Here is a 24,437-nt window from a genome sequence, read left to right on the forward strand (position 1 = left end):
TTATCTACATACATACCACAGAGTTTCTAGTTTAATTTTTACAAGTTTTTATTTGTCCAAAAATCGGCTGACTAGTACATAAGGCGGCTTATTTAAATAACGTATAACTAACCCACAATGAAAACACTTACTAACCGATAAAAGCGTGGGGGCCAAACTAATGAATATTGACCGTGTTACTTATGTGCAATTTTCCAACGAGTTACGAGTTACAACATGAAAATCGGAAATTCCGAAGTATGTAAGAGGCTGGACATACGTAGGTTTACGAAAAATATGCCATCTCACTGGCTTCGTGATCGTGAAATAAAATTATTGCTGATGGAAAAGAAAATATAAGTCAGTAATACTTATTGTGTTTTCAATGTGGCAATACACTGTATTGATATTGGAATTTAGTTTCAAGAATTTATATTCTCTAGAAGTTCTTTCATTATTAAGTACTTACCTACTAAATAGACACGACTAATTTATTAAAGTAAACTTGTAAACTTTATTTTTAAGGTTGAAAAAGCATGTTCTGTTTGTACCTACCTACCAGTAGCGAAGGGTGGAGGTGGAGGTGGGCTGTTAATATCCGCCATAAATAGTGCACATTAAACTTTGTCAGTCATACGCATTTCTTTTTATTGGAACAAGCTACAATTTACAGATGGTGTTAGATAGTTTTTAAAAATCAATTAAACCCTGCCTAAACTAAGCCATAATAGTTTTGGTATACTTTTGGCGATATGACAAAATTGTGTATACCTACTTTTTTATTCATATTTATTTGTTTTCGTTGGATTAAAAATATATATTACAGATATTGTTGGTTATTTTTAAATTCATTAAGCCCTGCCTAAACCAAACTATAATAGATAAAAAATATTAGTCTGTCTATAAAATATCTAAAGTTATGTAAGATTTAATTGGATAATTTTAGATATTTTATAAATAAACAAGTATTTTTTGATTATTATTTATTTTGGCTTGGTTTTCGCAGGGTTTCATTGAATTCTAAAACTTAATTAACCAATACCACCAGTAAATTGTAGTCTTATTTCAATGAAAACAAATAGGTTTGTCTGACAATTTTAGTGTGGTCTATGTATGGCGTATATTATCAGCCTACCTCCACCCTTCGCCACTGATATCAACTGAGTGTGGTTGTATTAACAGATTTTAGTTTTCAGGATTAATGGATGTTAGCCACTTGCTCAATCTATTAGATCCAAATACATGTTGTAAAACACCGTGAGACCTACGACCTATGTTATAGAAGACGAGTATTTGTCGACTATTATTTATTATGGCTTAGTTTCGCAGGGTTTAATTAAATTTTAAAAACTAACCAACACCATCTGTAAAGTGTAGTCTTATTGCAATGAAAACAAATACGTATGACTGACAAAGTTTAGAGGCCCTCCATGTACTGAAACCGTATGCGGTTTAGATCCGTGTGCCATACTAAACTTATGATTTTTGTTCATGAAAATATATTTTCACTAAATTTGTAAGTGTAAGTGTATGGTATAAACGGATACGATCAGATGCTTAAAATATAGTTTGTGAAAATATATTTCCATGAACAGAAAAGATATGCTTAGTATTGCACACGGTTCTAAGCCGTATACGGTTTCAGTCCACGGATGGCCTATTAGTGTGTACTATTAATTAATGGCTGATCTTAAAAGCCTACCTTCACCCTTCACCACTGCTACCTACATAAAATAAAAGGTATATATTATTATATATTTGAAATTTTAATAGAGTACTTATTCTTAAGTCTACAGTAATGTAAGTATGCTGTCATTAAAACGAGTTTCCCTTATGTGATGTCCCTTAAGCCCTAAAAAATATAAGTTATATATTATTTAAAAAAAAAGACTTTAAAATATAATATTATGTTTCACTGTTTGTATTTTGTTCACCTTTCCCTCGACAAAAATTAAGGAAAGACAACGATTTCCCAGGAAGTATCACTTTCAAATTTGAACATGTAAGGACAAACTTTTTTATACATATCGAAATACCTACAACTTGTTTCGACATGGCTGGCGGAAAACTTATTAACAAAACGACACGAACAAAAAAATAATTATTTGAACACCAATTAATTGGTATGAATCTTTGGAACCAGCATAATATTGTAGCTGTATTGTACATACGTCATGTAATTTTTTAAATGTAGTAAACTGAAAACTTGGTTTTGTATTTTGGTTAAAATTGGGTGGAAAGTAGTAGTAAATAATTCATATCACTTTTATTCCAAGCATTTTTTCAGGCGGAAATATGTATTTTAGCGCCAGAATCAGTAAAAAAAATCGCAACACAATTACGTAGGTATATACAAAACTTCTATCGTTAATAACGTTTTTCGAAGTATGTATCTAACTATAATATCTCATATTATTTTAAGTTCAACAGTGCTCGGATACTAAACGATGCATGGTTAAAAAGATTTGGATAATACATGTTGTATAATGTAATTAACAGCTGGTACAAAATACCTATCTATGTACATTTATTCATAAATATATTTATTTATATCCAGATACATATCTTAATAATGCCATTATTTTGAAGCATATAACTATGAACTTACGATAATCTCTATATATATATAAAAATCTCGTGTCACGATGTTTGTGGTCGAACTCCTCCGAAATGGCTCGACCGATTTTTATGAATTTTTTTATGTATATTTGTTAGGTATGAGAATAGGTCAACAAGTATATTTCATACCGCTAGGTGATTAGGGTATCTCTATCCAGAAAATTTTTTCTTTTATTTTTTTGAAAATTTCTTTTTGTATTTTTTTATTATTTTGCATCAAAAAATACCTATAACCCCAAATTTTCACCCTCCTACCCCCAGCCTCCCATTTTTTAATCGCGATTTTATTATTTTTGTATGAACAAATTTAACCGTCGTTCGTATTTCAAACAGAACGAAATTATTTATGTTGTTGAATGACAGATGGCGCTACGTCCGAAAAGAATTCTAGAGAAGCGTCGCGTCATTTTGACATTTCATTCGGCATATCACAACGCAGTGCGTGCAAAATTTTGTACGATTTATTTTAATTTATCTATTTTTATGTGCGTGTATTAGAGTGCACAATGCCATCAAGACGCAAGGGGGTCAATTTGGGCTGTCGAACGAATAAAGCAACAGACATGCAAAATAGTAGAGCAGAAAGAACAGACGAAGATTACAAAAACGTGCGTGTAAGCATGTCGCAATTGCGTGCATCCCAATCACAAGAGGCACGAGCTGAACGAAATCAACAACGACAATTGGAACGGAGCCAAGCGCGCCGGTTCGTAGTTAACACACGCAGAGCAAATGACCGACAACGCCAACAAGTACATCGAACATTTACATCCGCTTCGTTCCTTCGTCTCGCATTAGAGTACGAGCCAGATATTAAATATTCCATTAGACAAATAATGTCCCCATTGTCATGCGCTCAAATTCAAACATGAGTCAGCCGGGATGTGTTGCGTATCAGGAAAAGTGCAACTACCAGAAATTGAGATACCACCAGAACCATTGAACGGCTTGCTCATCGGCACGGTTCCAGATTCAAACCTGTTCCTGAAGTCCATTCGCACATTCAATTCATGCTTCCAAAAGACTTCGTTTGGAGCAACAGAAATAGTTCACAATACTGCGGCAAATAGTCAACAATTCCATTCTACGTTCAAAATCAAAGGCCAAGTATACCACAAAGTAGGCTCATTGCTGTCAATGCCAAACGAACCACATAAATTTTTACAAATCTACTTCATGGGCGGGAGGACATCAATCATGTAGATGCACGTTGCGGCTACAATAGCCTCAATTCGCCTAATGCCAGGCGCATCGTCGGCGAACTGGACGCCCTGTTGAATGAACACAATGAATTATTGAAATTCTTCAAAGCACACATGCACGAATTGCAAAGTGACAATCACGCTATTGTCATCAATCCTGATAAAACACCAGCTGGAGAGCACGTGCTTAGATTCAATGCGCCTGTTGTTGACGACATTGCTGGAATCATGGTTGGCGACCGCACATCGACGCGAGAAATCGTGATTCGAAGAAGAAACAATAATCTGGAGTTCATCGCTGACACACACCATTCATACGACGCTCTCCAATATCCGCTAATTTTCTGGAAGGGACAAGACGGATATTGCATAAACATTAAACAACGAGATCCTGTCACAGGTAATTCATTTATTATGAACATCATTACTCATTTTGAATTGAGAAAATGAATGGTTGATGTATTTTCGTTTTTATCGGCGGTCATCGTCTACAGCGCTCTATTCCTCTTTCTGTCATATATCCTATCCCCACACACTTATGATACATTCGTTATTTTTTATTTAACAACCAAAATATTCACTAGAAATAATTTATATGGCAGAACAACGTTTGCCGGGTCAGCTTGTAATATTATATAAGTACACGTTGTTAAATTCACTTTGCGAGTTTTGAAGTTCGCGAATAGGTATTTAAATATTTTTGGCAGTTGAGTAATTTATTGATAGTACCTATACATAAACGTTATTGGTTCATTTGTGACCTAAGGTAGTTCATAATTAATTAAATTTTCTGAGGCTGCGTTCAGTCGACACTATTTACACTGCTTTATAAACCAGCAGTTCTCAATACTAAATTGGCATTATTGGCGATATAAGAAAATTAGTATTTTTCGACATTCGACAAAGCTGTAGTTTTGCGCCCAGGGCGACTACTTCCTCGAACTCAGCATGTTCAGCATTCCTAATTCTTTTTTACCATGTCCGATCCTAAGAAGATTATATGACCCCCCACAGAGTGTAGGTTTGTATTAAAGCATTTTTTTTACGAGAAATGAATGTTAGCCACTTGCTCAATTTATTAGGTCCATACTCTGACTCAAACACATATTAAAAAACAAACTTTGGTTTCTGGCAAAGACCCAAAGTTCGAACCCGTGACGTTATAGGCCGACGCTTAAACCGCGAGCTTACAAAATAATCAGTGTAGGTATAATATAATATGATAATTATTAATAACAGACGTCAATCTAAGAAAAATGCATACAAAATCCATTGGATAGTAAATATGCAATATGTTTTCGAAAAACGTTTGATGTGTTGATCCCTTAATATCGGCATTATTTTTGTATCAGTTTAATTAACATGTTTTTATCAACTAAAGCGGTTAATTTATGATTTTATACATATTTTATAATTATCGGATTGGTAAACATATTCATTATTATAAAACTATACAAGAAAATCACAACATTAAAATAAAGTGCTACTGACTATGGCTACTGCCGATGATGCTGTCCTATTCGACAACTCAATCGAGGGCATTCAAGAGACAATCGACAGGTTGCATAACAACTCCTCTCGTGTTGGTTTGAAAATCAACGCGAAGAAAACCAACGTCTTGTGCAATAGTACCTGTCCTGATCCAGATTTCCCTGTGATTAGCGATGGACAAAACATCGAGAGCTTCGACAGCTTCAAGTACCTGGGGGTACACATCACGGGAGATGGCATTTTGCAGAAATAGCTCGCTATCCAAATGGGAATGGCTGGAGCAACATTCAACTCGATGCGAAATGTCTGGGACTCACGATTGTACTCGGTCAAAACCAAATGCCGCCTATTCGACAACTCAATCGAGGGCATTCAAGAGACAATCGACAGGTTGCATAACAACTCCTCTCGTGTTGGTTTGAAAATCAACGCGAAGAAAACCAACGTCTTGTGCAATAGTACCTGTCCTGATCCAGATTTCCCTGTGATTAGCGATGGACAAAACATCGAGAGCTTCGACAGCTTCAAGTACCTGGGGGTACACATCACGGGAGATGGCATTTTGCAGAAATAGCTCGCTATCCAAATGGGAATGGCTGGAGCAACATTCAACTCGATGCGAAATGTCTGGGACTCACGATTGTACTCGGTCAAAACCAAATGCCGCCTATTCGACGCTTGCATTCTGACGGTGCTGCTTTACGGTAGCGAATCATGGCACCTTACGAAGGCTCAGAGCAACCGTATACTGAGCTTCGAAACAGATGTTTGCGACGAATACTGGGTGTGCAGTGGTATGACTTTAGGAGCAACGAGGAGATAAGAGAACGCACCAAGCAGCCTCTCATCACGGTGAAAGTGAAGAGGCGACGTTGGACCTGGCTTGCCTGTTCTTCAAGCCGACCGGATTCCGGTGACCTGGAAGGCCGCTAAATACAATCTACAGAGTGTATACGGCGGAGCTTTGGGATGCTGGTTTGACCTGGAACGAAGCAAGAAGACTGGCGAGCGACAGGGATTCTTGGAGGCGCCGCGTGGTGTCCATATGCTCCAGTTAAGGGGCGCATATGGCTAAAGAAGAAGACTATGGTGGTTGTATGTCGCTGTTGTTCGTTATTTGGAAGAATTGATTTTATTAACCCCTGTTACCCAGGATTAAAAATTATATCATAGATTACAATCTCTAATTAGTACCAATTTATCAATTCGCAATAAGACGTCCACAGACAGACAATCAGTGACGGTAACACATTATTAACTAACAACTCGGTACATACTACGTCAAAATGTTGTTTTATTCCTTTTCTGTAATCGAGACCTTGTATGGTACACTGAATTCATTAAAAAAATCATGTGGTCATTATGTGCAATTGATATTTCCGTATATGACAAAAAAGATTTGTTTGTCCATATATTAAAAGACTCAATATCAAAGTTTCTAAAAGACAATTAGGTAAGTACACGTTACATAATGAATCATCGAGCTACCTCGGTTAATATGAACTTTAAGACGGAAAAATGAATCGTCAAACAATCTTGAAAAATAGTAATATTTTAGTATTTACTTGGGCAGAACTTCTCAACTGGCGTGCCGCAAATTTTACGTACAATAATTTAAGGGCAAATATCGCAATAGTCTAACAAAGGTGCTTCTAAAATGAATTTTGTATAAAAACATTAATTGGACCGGTCCACCGCCATCTTTAGATTAATAAAGCCTGAGCATAACTTTTTGCACAATCAACGAGTGGTCCACTTTTCAGCTGTAAAAATCAGATCCCTGATTGCTTGACATATTGATTCGCTCTTTCTCGTTTCAAATTGAATTATAAAACATTTTCAAATCAAATATATTAATAAATTATAAATAATATAATATATTCCTGTTATTCATCGGCTGTCAAAGTCAGACTAGTCCTTCACACAAAAACCGGTGGTAATATCGATTTCCAAAAAATATGTAACATTTATTTATGCATTACATTTGTAGAAGGTGTGTTAATGCTAGTGTATTATTTATCATGTAACTTATCTATTCAAATCAAACCATTCATGTGTGAACACGACTGACGCGTCAGTATGAGCACTCTATAGAACAATGACAGTTCATACATAGACAACAACGGGAGGGGCGGAAAAAGTAGGACCAGTCGTTGTGAATGTATCGGCTTTCTACTCGAGTTGGCAATGATCGGTCTCATTTGCTGGGCTCATTTAACCGGGGCATGCTGCGCGGTATCCCCGGACCCAACAATGGCACACAGTCGGTTAGATACGATAACGAGCTGCACGCTTCGTACAGCAGCCCACACATTGTACAGTCCATAAAATTGGCCCGACAAAGAAACGGACATTCGGGAAATCAAACGAAGACCTGGTCGAACTAGTGTAAGATGGAGAGATAGTGTCGAGTTGCATAAAAGACCTTGGGCTTCCAGAACTGGCGGAAAGCAACTTTGAAATGACCTGGATGAAGGTAGACAATAGAATAGGCCAATATCCACACAGGGCTGTACGTCAGGAAGGAGAAGAATAACAATATAATTGATTAGGTACCTACTTAACGTCACAACAAAGTTTTAGCAAGAGTTTATGGATTTAACTTAAACTAACGCAAGTAGGTACCTACCTCAATTAAATAATTGCTTAAGTACCTACCTACTTTGTGATAAAATGATGTCTAATTTAAATCATGCTTTTTCTTTACTTAAAAAAATGATAACTAAGTATTTACCATATCGCTATTAATTCTTACGGAATATGCAATTTGCATTCATTTGTTTTTACATGGAATAGTACTTATTTTAAAAAAAATATGCTATTATAATGAAATATAGATTTAAATGAAAAAGGTTGTAATTGCTTTCATAATTTCCAACACTTCTTGGGTACTTAAATGTAAATGCATGTCGAAAATTTAAAAAAAAATATTAAAATATTCATTGATAGTATCAACCTTGAATGAAAATACATTCTTTTGTTAGAAATACCAGTAATAATTAATGTTTTTCGCAGATTTTTTCTTAGCTAGTATTCTTATTTGTCCGGTGGTTCTTTGTCCGGTACAAATCTTGCAATCGATTTTTAACTAACTTCCCGACCAGCTAGACAACTTTTAGAATATATTTTATCAGAACACGATGCCAATGCATTTTTTTAAATACTTTTAGCCATCTTTAAGTAGAATTGAATTCATTTTCAGTTAATTCTGTTTTGTATGAAAAGTTATTTCGACACCATTATTGGTTGCTTCTGGGGCCCTAGCAACTAAATTAATAATATATACGTGCGTGGAATATCATATGACATGTCAAAATGACATTTCAATATTATTTCTATCAAGTACAAATTTTTTTGATCGTTTAAGCTAGTCAAGTCAAGTTTATATGATTCAACAGAAAATTTAAAAACGTTGTAAGTATATCAAAAGTTATTTTTATCTTGTAATTATTTTTCTATATAAAATTGTACATTTACGTTTTTTTATTTATTAATGTTATTATTATTATTATATAATATACCTATTCTCTTCTTCTTTCTTGTGAGGGTAATATTTGTTATAATGTAAATCTCATGTTGTGAACATCTTGAATTTAGATTTGTGATGTCCACAATCTTTTGTTTTTTAAATAAACAAATACTTAAATAAATATTGAATACCGCTGATTTACTCAAGATACTCAGGTAACAAAGTTATATAGATAAATCACGACTATCATCGCACGGCGAGTGTTAACGTGAAACGACATTGACAGATCAGGCGATCTATTTTTAGAACAGATTGTGGCTAAAAATGGATGACGAAGCAGAAAGTAAATTAACCGCAACTACGTATTTCGCCACGCTCGTAATGTAAGTAGGTAGGTAGGCAATATTGTAGGAAAATAAAAAGCGAAATGTAGACATAGTGGGCTGAAGTACTTATGTTTGAAATTTATAAGAACCCGCCAATACGATGATTTCAGAATCAGTTATCTCTCAAACAATTTTCAAAATAATACCACACATCTTGACAAACGAAATGCCCCCCACAGTTAGCAGCAGTTCAAAGCAAACATCGCGTTATCCTCCTGGCTCCTCAAATTAACAACTATTAAAAAGAGAGCCGCTTATTGGAGCGCCGTTGGTTTATTCAATACACTTTAACTTTTTTTATTTTTAAAGTAAGAACTGTCACTCTGACGTTTAATCATTTGTTTACGTAAGGAATTTCGAATGGAAATAAATTTGCGTTTGTATACAGCTGACTGATTCGCAGCTAACTTCATACCGTCGCGCACTTTCGTAACGGTGTGCGCGCGCAGCTCTCAATTTCACTTTCCCTCGATATCTACCTCCATGTGGTTTATCATGTGGGGAAAATGGTGACAAACATTTCTCGATAGAAAAGAGACAGTGCTTTTTGAAACTAAAATATCATCCAAATATCGTGAAACAATTGAAAATAATTGAATCGAGCACAATTTATAGTAAAATATTTAATGATGATAAAGATAATTGCGCCGCAGGCGAGTTTTATATTATATGTGAAACAAACTTATAAGACAACTCGCTTTTTCTTTAAATAGGTATATCGTAAGACTCAATTCATTTTCTGCCCCCCTTCGTCGTACAAATAATTAAGTATGTAGGTACCTACTATAAATAGAAACGTTTTATTTATTATGCTATAATACTGACCTATTGAAACATTCAAATAATGCTTTTCTATGTTTTTGACTGTGATGCATAGAATATGACAAATAAGGTAATAATACATTAAATCTACTGCTTTGTGGCTAGTGCTCTTCGGCAGTACCTAGGTACTTTATATATCTTAATATAAGATTTAGATTATTTAAGTAACTAGTAATAATGTTAGTAAATAATAATTTCGCATCCACAACACCCCCGCTTGGCGCGCTCCTGTTTTGTCGACCGAAATTCATTTTTGTCTCTATCTTGGCGGGTCTTGGCCTCGTCCAGAAACCTTCTTCAGTTCGAACAATCTAGCGTCACCACATATCCCAATTTGCTGGTGGATCCTCCGGCATTTATATTTGGATGTAGGTACGTGGTTAATCGTGCGAAATGGACTTAATCGGAGTCTCATGTTTGCAGTAGTTGACTACGTAGATGCCTATTTAAGTGCTTCTGGAGACCGAGCCGTAAAATCAATATTAACATGCAATTAAAATCATTGATTTACGTTCGATTACGTTTTTCAACCTATGTAATAAGGCCAATAGCCAATTCAAGAGAAACAATAAGAATTCAAAGTCAAAAGGAAATTCGTCTTACGTATAGATTTCAAATCAGGTTTTAAGTTATAGGAAATATTTACGTAAATATGGGTTTACCTCCGTGGAAATATAATTTGCGAAATAATCCTCCTGTGCTGGGAATGTTGTTGGCTTTTTCCCTAAGCACACAACACTACAAGTGATCTATCCAGTATTTACGTATTAGATCAAGGGTCTACAATATCTACTATAGTATAAGTATGAACCATAATTTCGAAATAACTATTAAGTATATAAACCAGTTAAAAATATCAAATAACTTAAGACGTCTGTACTTAAGTCTAGTTACGTTTCCATATATGTGGAAAATTATCTAAATTTTGGTTTAAGTATCGTTCAGTCTCAATGGTGCCCTATCGTTGTAGAATACCATTTTTGTGGAAAAAATTTAGGAATAGGTTGTGGGAAACGAAAACGGGGAAATTTCATCTTTAAATGAAGAAATTCTGGAAAAAATGTACATTGAGCGTTGGAGCGGAGCTCGGAGCAGGAGCACGGAGCAGTGTAGCAATGGGGTTTTACCCAGAGCAGGAGCGGAGCCGGAGCACCAAAGATTTGTAGTGCTCCATTGCTCCGGATGTTTTTTTTTATAATTATTAAAATTTCGTCCTAAAATCCAATGAAAATATTATATTTGACACTTTGCAACATTGGAATCATTTGAATTGATTCTAAGTGAGAAGAATCGGGAAGAAGTGAAAGACGATTTGCTGCCGGTTATTTTTTAACATTTGTTTAATTTCTTTTTAACATTTTATTAAAATTATTACCTGGAGCGGAGCAATTCAAAAAAGGGTCAGCTCCCACGCCCTGAAATATTTATACCAGCCTTAACTGTTCCAATTGTTCTAGGCGGAAATCATATGAAATTTAATCCAGAAATGCTGCCGACTTAAATGTTTTCAATTTTAGCAACAGATCGGTCGGGATTACAAACCCAAATATAATGCACACATTCTAGTGGCATCATAGGTATGGCAAAAGCAATTCTCATTTGTATTGGTATTGCTTGGTACAATGCCTGTTTCAACATTAGCAAATAATACCAGTATAACTGAGAATCGCGTTTGCCCTACCCATAGTACCACTTCACAATGATTCCAGCTCATATATCAAGGTCTACGATTCTACACCATGCAGTAATGTAATGAAGAGGCAAGCATTTAATTCAAAACACAAAAATTCTACCACGTAAATAACACTAATTTGATAATAAGATAATATTGGCAATAATCTCCATTGGGGCGCAGTAGCGTACGGAGGATGGGAGGGAGGCGCGGATCAGGAGTCTCACAATAAATTTATTGAATCACTATTCAAACTCGGGCTCCATTGTTGCGGCCAACGTTTACAGTTCGTCTCCGGAGGCCCTTGACAAAATGGATAATGGCCACTTATAACTGGCGACGGGACGAACACTTCCATGCACTACGCGAAGGCAATTGTATTTTATTAACATTTGCAGTAAAACATTGATTCAAACTTAACTGCATTGTAAATACGCGCTGACGTTTCTACTCAAAGAGCGGAACACACTTTATACAGAATTTTGAATACCAATATATGTCCGCACACATTTTTTCATCCCCCGCACAGTCCACACGCAAAAATATTGTAAAAGAAATTTTCCTTTGCCATATTAGCTCGAATGAATGTAACTATCACATGTTCGACAAAGAATTTTTTCGTAGTTGAAAAATAAATAAGAAAAATATTTGTTGCATTCGCCAGGGTGAAAAGAAACATATGTTATGTTTATTTTGCATAAAAGTGTTTATTTATTTAACAAAAATAACCCAACATACAAAAATATATAGATTTAAAAAATATTAAAAAAAATGTTCTGCAAGTTTAGTATTTAATATATTTTATCAACAAATAATATTTTTTTCTTTATTTTCGACTTTTTATTGACTTAATTATCGTTGTTAGTGTTATTATTATATAAAATCACGTGCAGTAATTAAAGAAAATATAAACTAACACTAAGCAAAATCCTAACGACATCCTCGAATAAGTACTTTAACACCTTGATTAACATTATAAAAAATTGACGGAATTTGAAATAACTTCTTGATTATAAAATTTCTGTGTGGATAGTGTTTGAGAGGTATGCATTGATATTCACGTGGGTTCAAGTCCCATTCGGTGAAGATTTTTTTTATAGGTTGATTCAAGTCGTATAGTATGTTGAATGAAGACTGGTACATTCTTAAATCTTGTGTATTATACAGTTTTCGATAAAAAAAAATGATGAAGTTATGTAAATTAATTTTATTATTTCATCTGGCATGTCAGAGCAATGAATACTTTCCAAATGTTGACATCCGCATCTACTAATGATTAGAATTAATAATATGCCGTATTGGCTCTGCAGACAGGTGAAAAAAATCCATGGAATCTTCTCTTACCTAAAAGATATAACATTGGCATTCTTTCAATTTATATACCACAGAACAGATAATAAATAGAATACCCATAGGCTATATTCAATACGCCGCATCTTGATGCAGGGTTTAGAATGTGTGAGTGTCCTACGAAAATGAAGCACGCATTATGCACGTGCAATAGTGTGTGTAATACACCAACATTAAATGAGCGTAAATGCATAAACCGAGAGCAGTTTTTAGTATTCGACGTAAAACGTATTCTTAACACGTGTGTAAGTTTAACCCGGTTCTTCCTTACTCGAGTCGGTTACCTGCTTCGCCTTACCCGTTATGTATTTCAGTTCCCATTATTTCTGAGTTCCCTGTTATATACCCATTCGAATTTATTGCATATATGGCGCATGGTCTCCATACACCTGCATTGTCGATGTTATACAGTGACTGTAAGACATACACTTCCCGTATCTCCTAAATTAGACACCCATTATAATCATATTATTCCAACACTTTTCAGGAATCACCCATCCATCGTATTGGGATACGTTAGGCGGGTTTTAGGATTAGAATTATAAGAATCAAGAAAATTTTAAATTAATAATCATCGTTATCACTGGTATTACAACTCAATGTGGGTCTTGGCCGCCTCCAGGAAACGTCTCAAGTCATGAAAAACGAAAGCTGCTCGGTTTTACTATGAGAAATCAAAAAACAAAATTACGATATTACCATCCAATATCTGTGATTGGTCTAATTGCAGTTGCTCGGATATGTTTGGTGAGCATTTTTTAACAAATAAAAGATTTGCCTGATAGTGGCCGCCCTCTAGTAGAGGATATCATAAGAAGATAATACTCATGACGATAGCACAATTTTATTTTGGTTTTTTACAACTGAGTGAGCTTTGACAATCTCGAATTCTTTTGTTTGGCATAATTGGTTCGAAATCATAATGTCATACAAAACTGGAGGGAAATAGCTTGAGATATAAATAACTGGATTATGGTTGTGCTTTAAGGCCATGTGGTTAAATGGATTGTGGTGTCAGTTTAATTGGGTAATAATGAAAACAAACTAATTTCAAAAAAGTTTGTTGACTTCCTTTCTAGCGCTGGGGGGTCAAACCACAATATGCTTTAAACCGCCACTGGCTTCAGTTCACCATACATGAGAAAATGGGGGCAGAAAACAATAAGGAAGAAGACGTACTTCTTGGCTGACGAATCTGCGTGAGCGGTTCGATCAACGCACATCATGACATTTCAGAACCGCAAGAAAGCGTGGACGAAGGTAAAACAACGATTAAAAGCAACAATCGAAGAAAGTAGTTTACTCATTTCAATGGTACGGCCAAGAAGTTAAATAAAAGTATGGTAAACAGATGACACTACTGGTATATAAGCAATACTGTCGCGTCTCTTGCGCGACAAAACTACATCGCTACAGTCATCGTATATTTTAAATCCCGTCGCTGTCGTCTATCTCGGTTAACACGCTTGACCGGCTAGCCGCTCCTTTAACATTATACGGTTTTGACCGTACGGCAAAAAATCGAATGGCGATATTCTTTTAGTCACGTGAAGAAGAGCATGGTCCTTTTCGCATTACATGACAACGGTTAAAAACCGAAACGGCACCGTATAGCAGCCGTTTATCACCACTGACTGTATTCACGGCGCTCGGACGGCCACCGATGACTCAGTAGTGTATGTGACCGGCACGCTTTCACATTAGACGATTTTAAGTCGTACGGTCACTCGGGTCAGTAGCGACAAACTGAGCTTGTAACGGAAAAAAACCGTTCATAAACCGTATAGTGTGAAAAGAGCATGAAAGTGTTGCCGATTCGGATTATTATTTACCGTTCGATTTTTTCCGTACGGTTAACACCGTATAGTGTGAAATAATGCGAAAATGCGTCAGTACGTCCCTATATTTGAATTGATCGATCATAAACTATTAGGCAAGTAATTACAATTAGTAGGATGGTTATATTGTTCCAAAAAAACTAGGTTGATTTTCATTCAACAATAAACACAATTACACTTCCTCTCTATTATTTTATCTTTCTCTATGTAGGACAAATGCCGGTTTATAATCTTTGGCGATTTTTGTTTATATTTTATTATCATTCTGTAGGTGGAAGTCAATTGACGGAATTATAGAATGCGCGTTGAAATTGTGTCTGATAGGTAGGCAACGGAGCAGTCACGAAATAACGCGGGGCAGAGTGACATACGTGTTTAAAAAAGTCAAAGGATGTTCTAAATACGAGGTTTGATTATTTTCTCAATGCCCCGCAATTTTGTATACTTGGCTAAGATTTTTATTGACAATGGTTTCGCTGAAACATGAAAACATTGGTGTGAATTTTTCTTTGTAATTACTGTTTCATTCTTGGCATTATGGTCATTCCGTATTGTTTATATGTGTGGGATAGTTTTGACCTATTCTTGACGGTGACTTATTAAAGGAATCAGAACATCGCAAAGCGGTATTAAAGTGAAGACGTCGACAAGGTCATTGAATCAAATGCCGCAGTGTAAAAAGTTGTGTGTGTAACTGCTAAACCGGAAAAGTGGATTTTGTAAATGAATTGCCTGATTATGAACTTCAATAAAAGATTAAAATACTCATAGCAGGACATATATACACATATTATATAACAATATTTTAATTTTAACTACATATATAAACTGTAATTAAACAGTAAAGTTCTAAAACGTGACGAATAAAATCAGTGAACAATATTAATTTTAAAAGACGTGGACTCAGTGAACAAAGAGATAATTTTCAAATAATAATAATGTATACTTGAACAGCTATTTATACTATAAAATGTATTCGAAAGTTTTTTCACACACCTTCAAATGTTAAATCAATTTATAACGGTGTCCTTATTAGGACAATTATTATTAGTAATGATAGAAATTTAAAACAGCGTGTTTTTCGTAGATTCAGATGAAAGGGAAGACTACCAAAAATTTTACATGGAATATATATTTTTATATATACCTAATTTATTGTGATACATTTCCGCTCGACCGTCATTTTAATTCGCATTGAACCTTTTCCCATCGCGCGTTGTCTGCCATCGCAAACATGTTCCTTTACTTAATGAGCTGCATCCTGTACACCAACACACACAAATTCATCAGACAAATCACGGGCCAGATGGGAGCGCAATATATTAAATAGACTACTGAAAAAAGTCGTTAACGGTCGCCGAAAACCATAAACAATCGATATATTATTATTATCGACCGGGAAACGTCGCATTATCGTCGAATATTAATTAAAAACAAAACACAATCGACACAACAAAGTATCAACACAATACTTGTCTTTGGAAGCGCAATATAACATCGATTTGAAAGTGTCTACGTACCTAATTGGAATATAGTGACAAGTGATCTCAAATACGATGGTGCCCGAATAGTTTAAAAGTTTATAAATAAAAGAAAAGTGTCTATAATAAAAATCAAAGTGTTTTTTTCTAATTTTTAAACGACCGGTCGACGGTTCGTCACTTTAATTTGCAGCCGTTATGAAAGTTTTCGAGATATTTTTCGACAAATATTCCATACGACGAAAGACTTTGGCGATTATCACAGTTACAAGTGACAGTTCGCAAAAACATTAGGTGAGTTCTAAAATTAATAGTAATATTTAAACTCGTGCACGAAAATATACGAAAACATAATAAAAACAAGTTCGTATAAACGTCAAAGTACTGAAATGAGGTTATGTTACATCTGTACAATACCATAATAATTATTTAAATTGCTTACCTGACACGAGTCTTTGATCGGTTAGAATATTTATGTATCCATAAATAAGTTAAAATCTTGTAGGTTTTTGTGATACTCAGAGTGTGTAACTATTATTTTTCTATTTTAAAAGTTGTTTTGACAGACACTCTACACAAGATTTCGTACGAACAAAGTTCACCACCAGTATTGCCTGTATCAAAAATGAATGTCGGAACTTGCACAATTTTATTTCATTGGGTATACATGTACCGACAATTATTTTCACTGTTGGAAAAATATCGTCTGTTTTTTATTATTACCATTTGTAAGATATCGTAAATTAAAACACATTATTAATATTTAAATTGCAGACTATCGTAATTTAGATAGGTAGTATAGATTATTATAAGTACAGATTTTCTTTAATTTTATATGGCGTCATTATTTTTTTTTAGTTCCTCTCTTGAGGCTGAAAATTGTAATGTCGATCTGCACTTTGTAAAGAGCTGGTGGGTAAAAGGATAATGATATGTTGAAGCTGAACCAGAATCTTCGATTGCCTTTATTTTTATTACTGTATATCGCCCGTGACCACCACAAGGGGGCCCGTGCTCAGGAGGGGCCCGGCGAGGCGAGTCGCCAGATCAGTGAGATAAACACACATCAAAAAATTGCAATACCTACAAGTAAAAAACGTCGCCTGCATTTAAAATGATGCGGTTATTTTTAATTGTATATCAATACTCAACAACCCCATAATTCAAATAGCTGATGTAATGAAATATACAAAAAAAAACACTAAATATACACATTAATTTTATCGCGTACCTACACCATTTTGAAAATGCTACCATAGAGCGTCACACTGCCTTTATCCTTAGCGATAGGTAGAGGGGCCCCTCTGCCAATGATCCTAGCCTGGGGGCCCGCTTTAGGATGTGGGGGCCACGATATCGTCATTAGCTGAGCCTCCGATATGACAATGTTCCAAAGAGATTAGCTAATCTCTTTGCAATGTTTATAATATTTTGAGATTATTGTTTGATAGGCTTAATTTTTTGAAACCGGCCATGTGAATTCGAATTCCAACCCCGAAGTTTACCTCTACCTACTACATTGATTATGATAACATTTAAGCACGATTAATTTTTAAAAAGTTCTAGCCATGGCGGGAAAAAGTTATAATTAATAAAAAAAAACAATATCATTATAATATTAATCACGAGCTTGATCCCACAAACTCTTATTTTAGCCAATTTATTAAAATAATAATTATAAGCTTTGTTCTGAGTCTATTAAGTACGTACCTACCTATCTACATTTTGGCGTTATTTTTCAATAAAATTATAAATAATCAATACTTGGAGGGTGTATTTTCAAAGTGAACATATTCCACTATTACTTGACGAAAATGAGTTATGAATGCCAGAATTTAAAGGATAACATTTTGAACAAGTAAGTATTTTTTGTGTCGAAGAACCTAATAAAATAACATTCAAACCAGTAGAAAAATCAACTTTAAAATCGGTGTTAGTTACAAAAGTAGCTTATTCCAATACAAAAAACATAATTTAATAGAGTTATTTTTTTCTTCTGGCGCCCCAAGCATGGGACAATCTGAAACCTTCTCCCATATTAGTAAGTATTCCTCGTGTTGGTTTCAAGATAGAAAAATGCAAACGCGGATATTGTTGATTTACTTTCTGAGATAATCGATTGAGAACATAAACATTTTATTATTCGTTATCTCAAAATAAAAGTGCCACCTGCCAAATATTAAAAATATTATAGAACACGCCCAAGCACTGTCAGGTAGGCACTTCAGCAAGTTATATGTTATTTTATTATCATTCCTAGTACCTATTATTAAGTGTTATTAAAAAAACTGACAAGTCATTGTTTTGCTCTATTTAACTGTTCAGGTAGGTATATGTTTGAAACCACAACAATTATTTTAACACGTCGATCTATCTGGGTGGGTCTTGCTCTACAATGGAAATTAGAATGATAATTATTTAATGGCTTTCTTGGACTAATATTCATAGAAATCGTTTAAATTGTATGACAAGAGATACTTTTCCGTTCGATAATGGCGCTTTGCATGAATAATGATTACCTATTTATATTATATTACATTTACATAAGTACCTACCTATTTGATTTGCTTTCAATACATTTATTATTACAAAATGATGACGACTTTATTAATGCTACGATTTATCTGTGCACATTAATTCTATGTAAATTATTTTATCTTTAGAACTACGTAGATAATTATTTTATAATAATATATTCTTCCTCTTCTCTGGCAATACGGTCTCCGGTCGCGGCATGCAGACACCTTCATTATGGGACCGACGTCATAGCTATGCCGCATTCAGTTTTCCATCTTAATGATTAAAAGCGAATCATGTATGTACACGATGTATATACCAGTGGCGAAGAGTGGTTAGGCTGTTAAGATCCGCGACAAATAGTGCACACTAAACTTTGTCAGCCATACGTATTTGTTTTCGTTGAAATACTACTAAAATTTACAGATGGTGTTGGTTAGTTTTTAAAATTCAATTTAACCCTGCGAAAACCAAGCCATAATAGATAATAGTCAAAAAATACTCGTATATCTATAAAATATTTAAAATTACGCAATTAGTAAAAACCTGACTAATGAATGCCCATTCCTGCTTAAATGCCAAAAAGCCTCAATGGAATATTTTTTTAGCAACTGGTGAGACCAACGCCATCCCCGACCACCATCCCACTATCCCAGGGAACACAGAATTAATGGCAACTGAAATACTTCAGTTGAGGCATGGTCTAAAAAGATCGTGGCTAGGCGATGCGCGGATTGTGCAAATGACGCGTGCCGAATGAAATATAATTTGTCATAAAAATCCAACTTGCGTCCATATAATGTTTTGTTTATTGTTATATTACTAATAATAATAGTATATTCGTTGACATGTTTTCTTTTTTAAGTACATACGTAAAGTTTTTTAGTCATCTTTACACGATTTAAGAATATTTACATCCGACGCCATGACAAAACAAATAGACGTGCGGACACCTCGCTGTCCGTCTCGGATTGGCGACTAGTGAGAAATTTCGTCGCACCTACTGTTGAAAATTATTTGCTGTTTCACTAAAGTACGCTTTTAACGATCTCGAGTATGGAAGAATATGGAATAAACTTAAACACGTGTCAAGAATACGACATTCTATCCTTGTCCTTCGTTCTGACAACTGCTCTCGGTTTATGCACTGAAGCTCATTGAATATTCGTATATTTGAAGGTTGCAACACACTATTTCACGTATATAATGTATAGCCTATCGGACATCTATTTATTAATCTGTTCTGTGCTATACACATTGTTGCGGATGTATAATATTATTCTACTTGCTCGGCGGCAGATTGAGACATTTGGATAAAACCCCAACCGCAAATTGATTTAGTGACCATTTAGTAATAACGTTGAATAATCCAGAAAGCTACTTCATTAGCGTCACATATTCCCTTTGCTTTAAAAGCTCCCGCAGCGAACACAAGTGATTTAGACGGGTTTAAACTTTCATTTCTTCTCCCAAATTACTCTATTTCATTATATAAAATATGTTTTACATTGGTAAATTTAAATAGGTACCTATAAGAGAAAATGTTTCTTGTATCGTATGTATTCTCATAAAAGGAAATAATTGAAGTATATGTAACATGCACTTTTTCCCAAGCAGTGAAAAGCTTTCTGAGCTTCCGAGTGAGAAAGTTTTGATAATTTGCACTGTAAAATATTTTTTCATTTGATTGTAAACGGCACCTACGTGAAAATAAATACATATAGGTATATAATAAAATATAAATAATTTGATAAAATATACCTATGTCACGGGTAAGTAAACCAAAATCAGCTTAAAATGAAAAAGTAAAATAAGATAAACGATAATTACACTTTATTATAAATATAAACAAAGATTACGACATACAAATAATTAAGAATATAAGTAATATATTATCTAAAAATCTCATTAAAATAAATATTTTATATATGTCATTGCTAGTCACCAAAGTCGATTAAGGGCAATGGAAGTAAAGCAGACATCGCGTAATCTGATACAAAATACAGTCATGTTAATCATTTTATGTTAATTATTAATACATTTTGTTTCCACTATCAATACCGATTAATATATCGATATTGTCTGATTTTTAAAATTGGTATTTCGGTACCGAAAAATACTTGGATACCGGTTTTGAAATACCGGTATTGCAATCCCTAACGGCAAGGTTATGTACGGTTAACTCAGTTATATTTCTATAGAATCAAATTACTCTAGAGAATACATTCAACCGGAATATCAAATTTGAATTTAATACATAGGTAAAATGGTGTCAGATTCTTCTGGAAATGCAGTATCGTTACTTTCAAAATATGACACTAAAACGCTCGCTTCATATTAATACGGTTTTGACCGTACGGCAAAAAACCGAATCGGCAACAAGTTCTTCACGCCACTAAAAGAATGTTGCCTTTCGGTTTTTTGCCGTACGGCCAAAACCAAATAGTGTGAAAGGAGCGTAAAACCGTTCCAAAGCGATTTCGTCGTAGCGGCAATGCCAGAAGAATCTGTCGTTCTTTACATTGATAGGAAAATAACTTCATGAAATCCATATTCATCGAATATTTTCCATTCACCCGGATCGAAATCTTCGAGTTCTGCCCAACTGATACCACGTAATAATGTGTCGTGCAAAAAATTATATACAACATCGTATTTAAACAATTAATATGTAGGACAGGGTTTTCGAACCTTTTTACGTACGCGTGCCAAAATTTCTCAAATATTATTTTTAGACTGTCTGACGTGCCGAGCAGTTTTTCATAGGGAAAAAATGAAAAAATAGTCTATTAAAAAGTTCAAAAAATATTATTGAATTATTGAGTATTACAGTAAGTATTATTTAGTTTGGTTTTTTACGCACAAATTGACGCCAGAATTGCTCTGATCAGATGAGGCAGTGGTTTCAAGCATTGTAAAATGATTGTAAATCATCAAAATCAGAGGTTCGCGGCGCGGCTTCACCCGCCGCCTGTTGAGGTCAGTGCGATAATGTGTTCCGAATAAAACCTAAAAACCGATCTATGCAATTAAAATTAAACACAATCCGTAATGCTTATCTGCATATATTGCAGTATCTGCCTGCTATTTTTTATGCAATGCGATCTGTCATTTATGCATGAATTTCGTCGTTTCCGTATGCGCATAGATCGGTAAATATTATTGGTAAAAATATTATTAAAAACTGAATAAATTACACGTCATGGCTATGTCGTCGTTATATTTTAATTCTATATAATTTACTTAAGTATATTTATCTGTAAAACGTTATTGTAAAAAAAATATTTTTTTAATTATTATATCTAAGTAAGTATGTATGTATTTTTTTCTCTTCGACATAACATATTCACGTGCCAAGCAAAATCATGTCGCGTGCCATAGGTTCACCATCACTGATGTAGGAGATTAATTTCGATGAAAAAACAACCATACCACTGATGAAACACTGTGATTAAAAAAAATGATTGCTAGTTAATTTTAAATACAATGGTGAGATCCGTTTTTATATTGTTTTCATTTGTAAAAACCAACAAGTCACAGTAAGACAGTTCCGGATGTAATTTAATTCATGACATCATTATGAAAAGTTCATAATAGTGTGTTTATAGAATCGTGGCCACGGATGGATATAAGATATAAGAATGATATAAGCTAATAAAGTTTGCTCGATGAATCGTTTATATTAAACCTAGATATTATACCTAATAAGATTCGTTTAATTGACATATTCTAGAATCTTGAATAAACGATTGCAATTATGCATATATACAACATATGACACGATATAGGTACTTTTACCACATAGGTACACATAAGCCATTATTCCATGGAAAATTATTGCCATACTGTTAAATAATATGATGTAACGATTGATGTCATAATATATAAATTACTCATTCGATAGTATCTAAATATTAAGTCAAAATCTGAATTACAATTCAATTTTGACCATACATAGGTTATTTTGAACCTCAGCGCTAGAGATGGGAAAAATGGTCGATTTTGAAGACTAAGTACACTTTTTTTTCGACTATGTCCGATCCTAATATGATCATATGGGCCTCCACAGAGTAGATGGTTTACTTACTTACTTGTACTTACTATCAGTATAAAAAAATACTTAGTATATAAACTTGTTCCGAAATACTTACTAGTATTTGGAATACTATATAGATCGTTTGGCGTGCGTATGCGATAAAAGTTTCATACTCAACTGAAACTAAAACCAACTCCATATTATTAGTATTATAAAATACGTATCGGCTCAGGGAACTCAAACTGTGTATCGGCTTCAATATAATCGCTAAAAATACGCTGCGCTTCACTTGTCGAAAAGTCCCATTTATTATAAAATTTTTAATTTATGAGTTGTTTTTCTGTTAGGTTACAATATTATTGTTAACAAAAATGAATAACGGCGATTTTTTAAAATTTTAAACATGTTTTGAGCGGTATATAACAAGCCTAAGTCTGTGCGTCATCTCACCACTGTGCTGCGACACAAAATTTATGACCTATTATTATTCGTACATTCGAACGCGATAGACTAATAAGTTAAAATATACCTATATTCAAGTGCTATTTCGTTCGTGCGCATTTAATGTCAATAGTGTTGAAAGTCTACCAACTGGCGAGTGCACAGAACAGCGACTCGCGATAACATCATCACAAGTTTTTTGGAATAAGTTTATTGGGCCACAGATACTTAGTATGGGTAGTTTCATCCGAAACTTGAGTACACATACTGGTGACAGTATTTCCAACTCACTTCTACTCAGCGCCAGTATGTCGTATAGGTATATGATTTTTTGAGTTTATTTATTTGAGTCTATTCCCATATACATCAAGTGGCTCACTGCATTTTTCCAAAAGTATTCTTTTTGAACATATATAATATATTGACTCTCAGCTACGTTTATTATTTTTTTTTTAAATCACGGCATTCAGTTCAGTTTGCTTAACATTTATAATTATCTAAAGATGGAGCCTAAATATATGAAAATGAAGCTAAATACTCGTTACTTCTTGGCTAGTGACTAACTGCCGTATTCATATACATTTGAACTGCGTTCAACGTAGTAAGCCGTTAATCGGCCGATTAAGGAAACTAAAAAAAATGCATACGTCACGAGATGCGCACAGGAATGCGCACCAAACTTAAAATGGCGGCGATCTGCGCGAGCTGTCAGTGTCACTTTAATACACAATGACTTCATCACAACAAGCGTTTAAGCGTTTAGTAGGAGGCTTGAAACCTTCGTAGGTTTTATAAATTATTGCGAAAATGTGTGTGAAACAGAAAGGAGGAGACGCTTGCGACTGCAAAAAAGCCCTATCCTAGCCCAGGCGGCACGTTTTCACAGGTTGCTGAACGCATTTGTTATCCGCTAATTAATATCAATGTTTCCCTATCGGCACAGCTAACTAATAGTTCCTTTTCATCTTGCGTGAAGTTAACTGCCCGTCGTCGTTGTGCCACAATAGGATTCATGATGATGCTAAAAAATGAAAATGAAAATGATGCTAAGCTTGTAAAAATGGTTGAGATCGTGGGTCAATGGAGGTGTTTGTAAATATTGACAATGATCCGTGAAACTGTATTGCCATATTA

The 24,437-nt window shown here is 34.5% G+C and overlaps 2 protein-coding genes across 5 annotated transcripts in view; one reads left to right on the forward strand and one right to left on the reverse strand.

Moving 5' to 3' along the window:
• Positions 1-16,921, reverse strand: part of LOC147074266 (peroxisomal leader peptide-processing protease) — a 70,035-nt gene extending 53,114 nt beyond the window's left edge. For 3 of the 4 annotated variants that reach the window (XR_015070317.1, XM_085944057.1, XM_085944056.1), the window contains exon 1: positions 16,752-16,921. Coding sequence is in view for 1 of the 4 variants with exons in the window: in XM_085944055.1 (XP_085800181.1) it covers positions 15,976-15,994 (19 nt within the window). In the remaining 3 variants the exon portion in view is untranslated. Of the gene's footprint in view, positions 1-15,975; positions 16,090-16,751 lie in introns of all 4 variants that reach the window. The other variant, XM_085944055.1, reaches the window with a different exon arrangement.
• ITP (ion transport peptide) overlaps positions 16,509-24,437 on the forward strand; it is a 115,856-nt gene continuing 107,927 nt past the window's right edge. The window contains exon 1 of the mRNA XM_085944066.1: positions 16,509-16,603. The gene's annotated coding sequence lies outside the window, so the exon portion shown is untranslated. The remainder of the gene's footprint in view (positions 16,604-24,437) is intronic.

Source organism: Rhyacophila brunnea, unplaced genomic scaffold (genome assembly GCF_057557595.1).
Source record: "Rhyacophila brunnea isolate RB1 unplaced genomic scaffold, BYU_Rbru_1.0 scaffold_16, whole genome shotgun sequence".
In the NCBI taxonomy this organism is placed as follows: domain Eukaryota; kingdom Metazoa; phylum Arthropoda; class Insecta; order Trichoptera; family Rhyacophilidae; genus Rhyacophila; species Rhyacophila brunnea.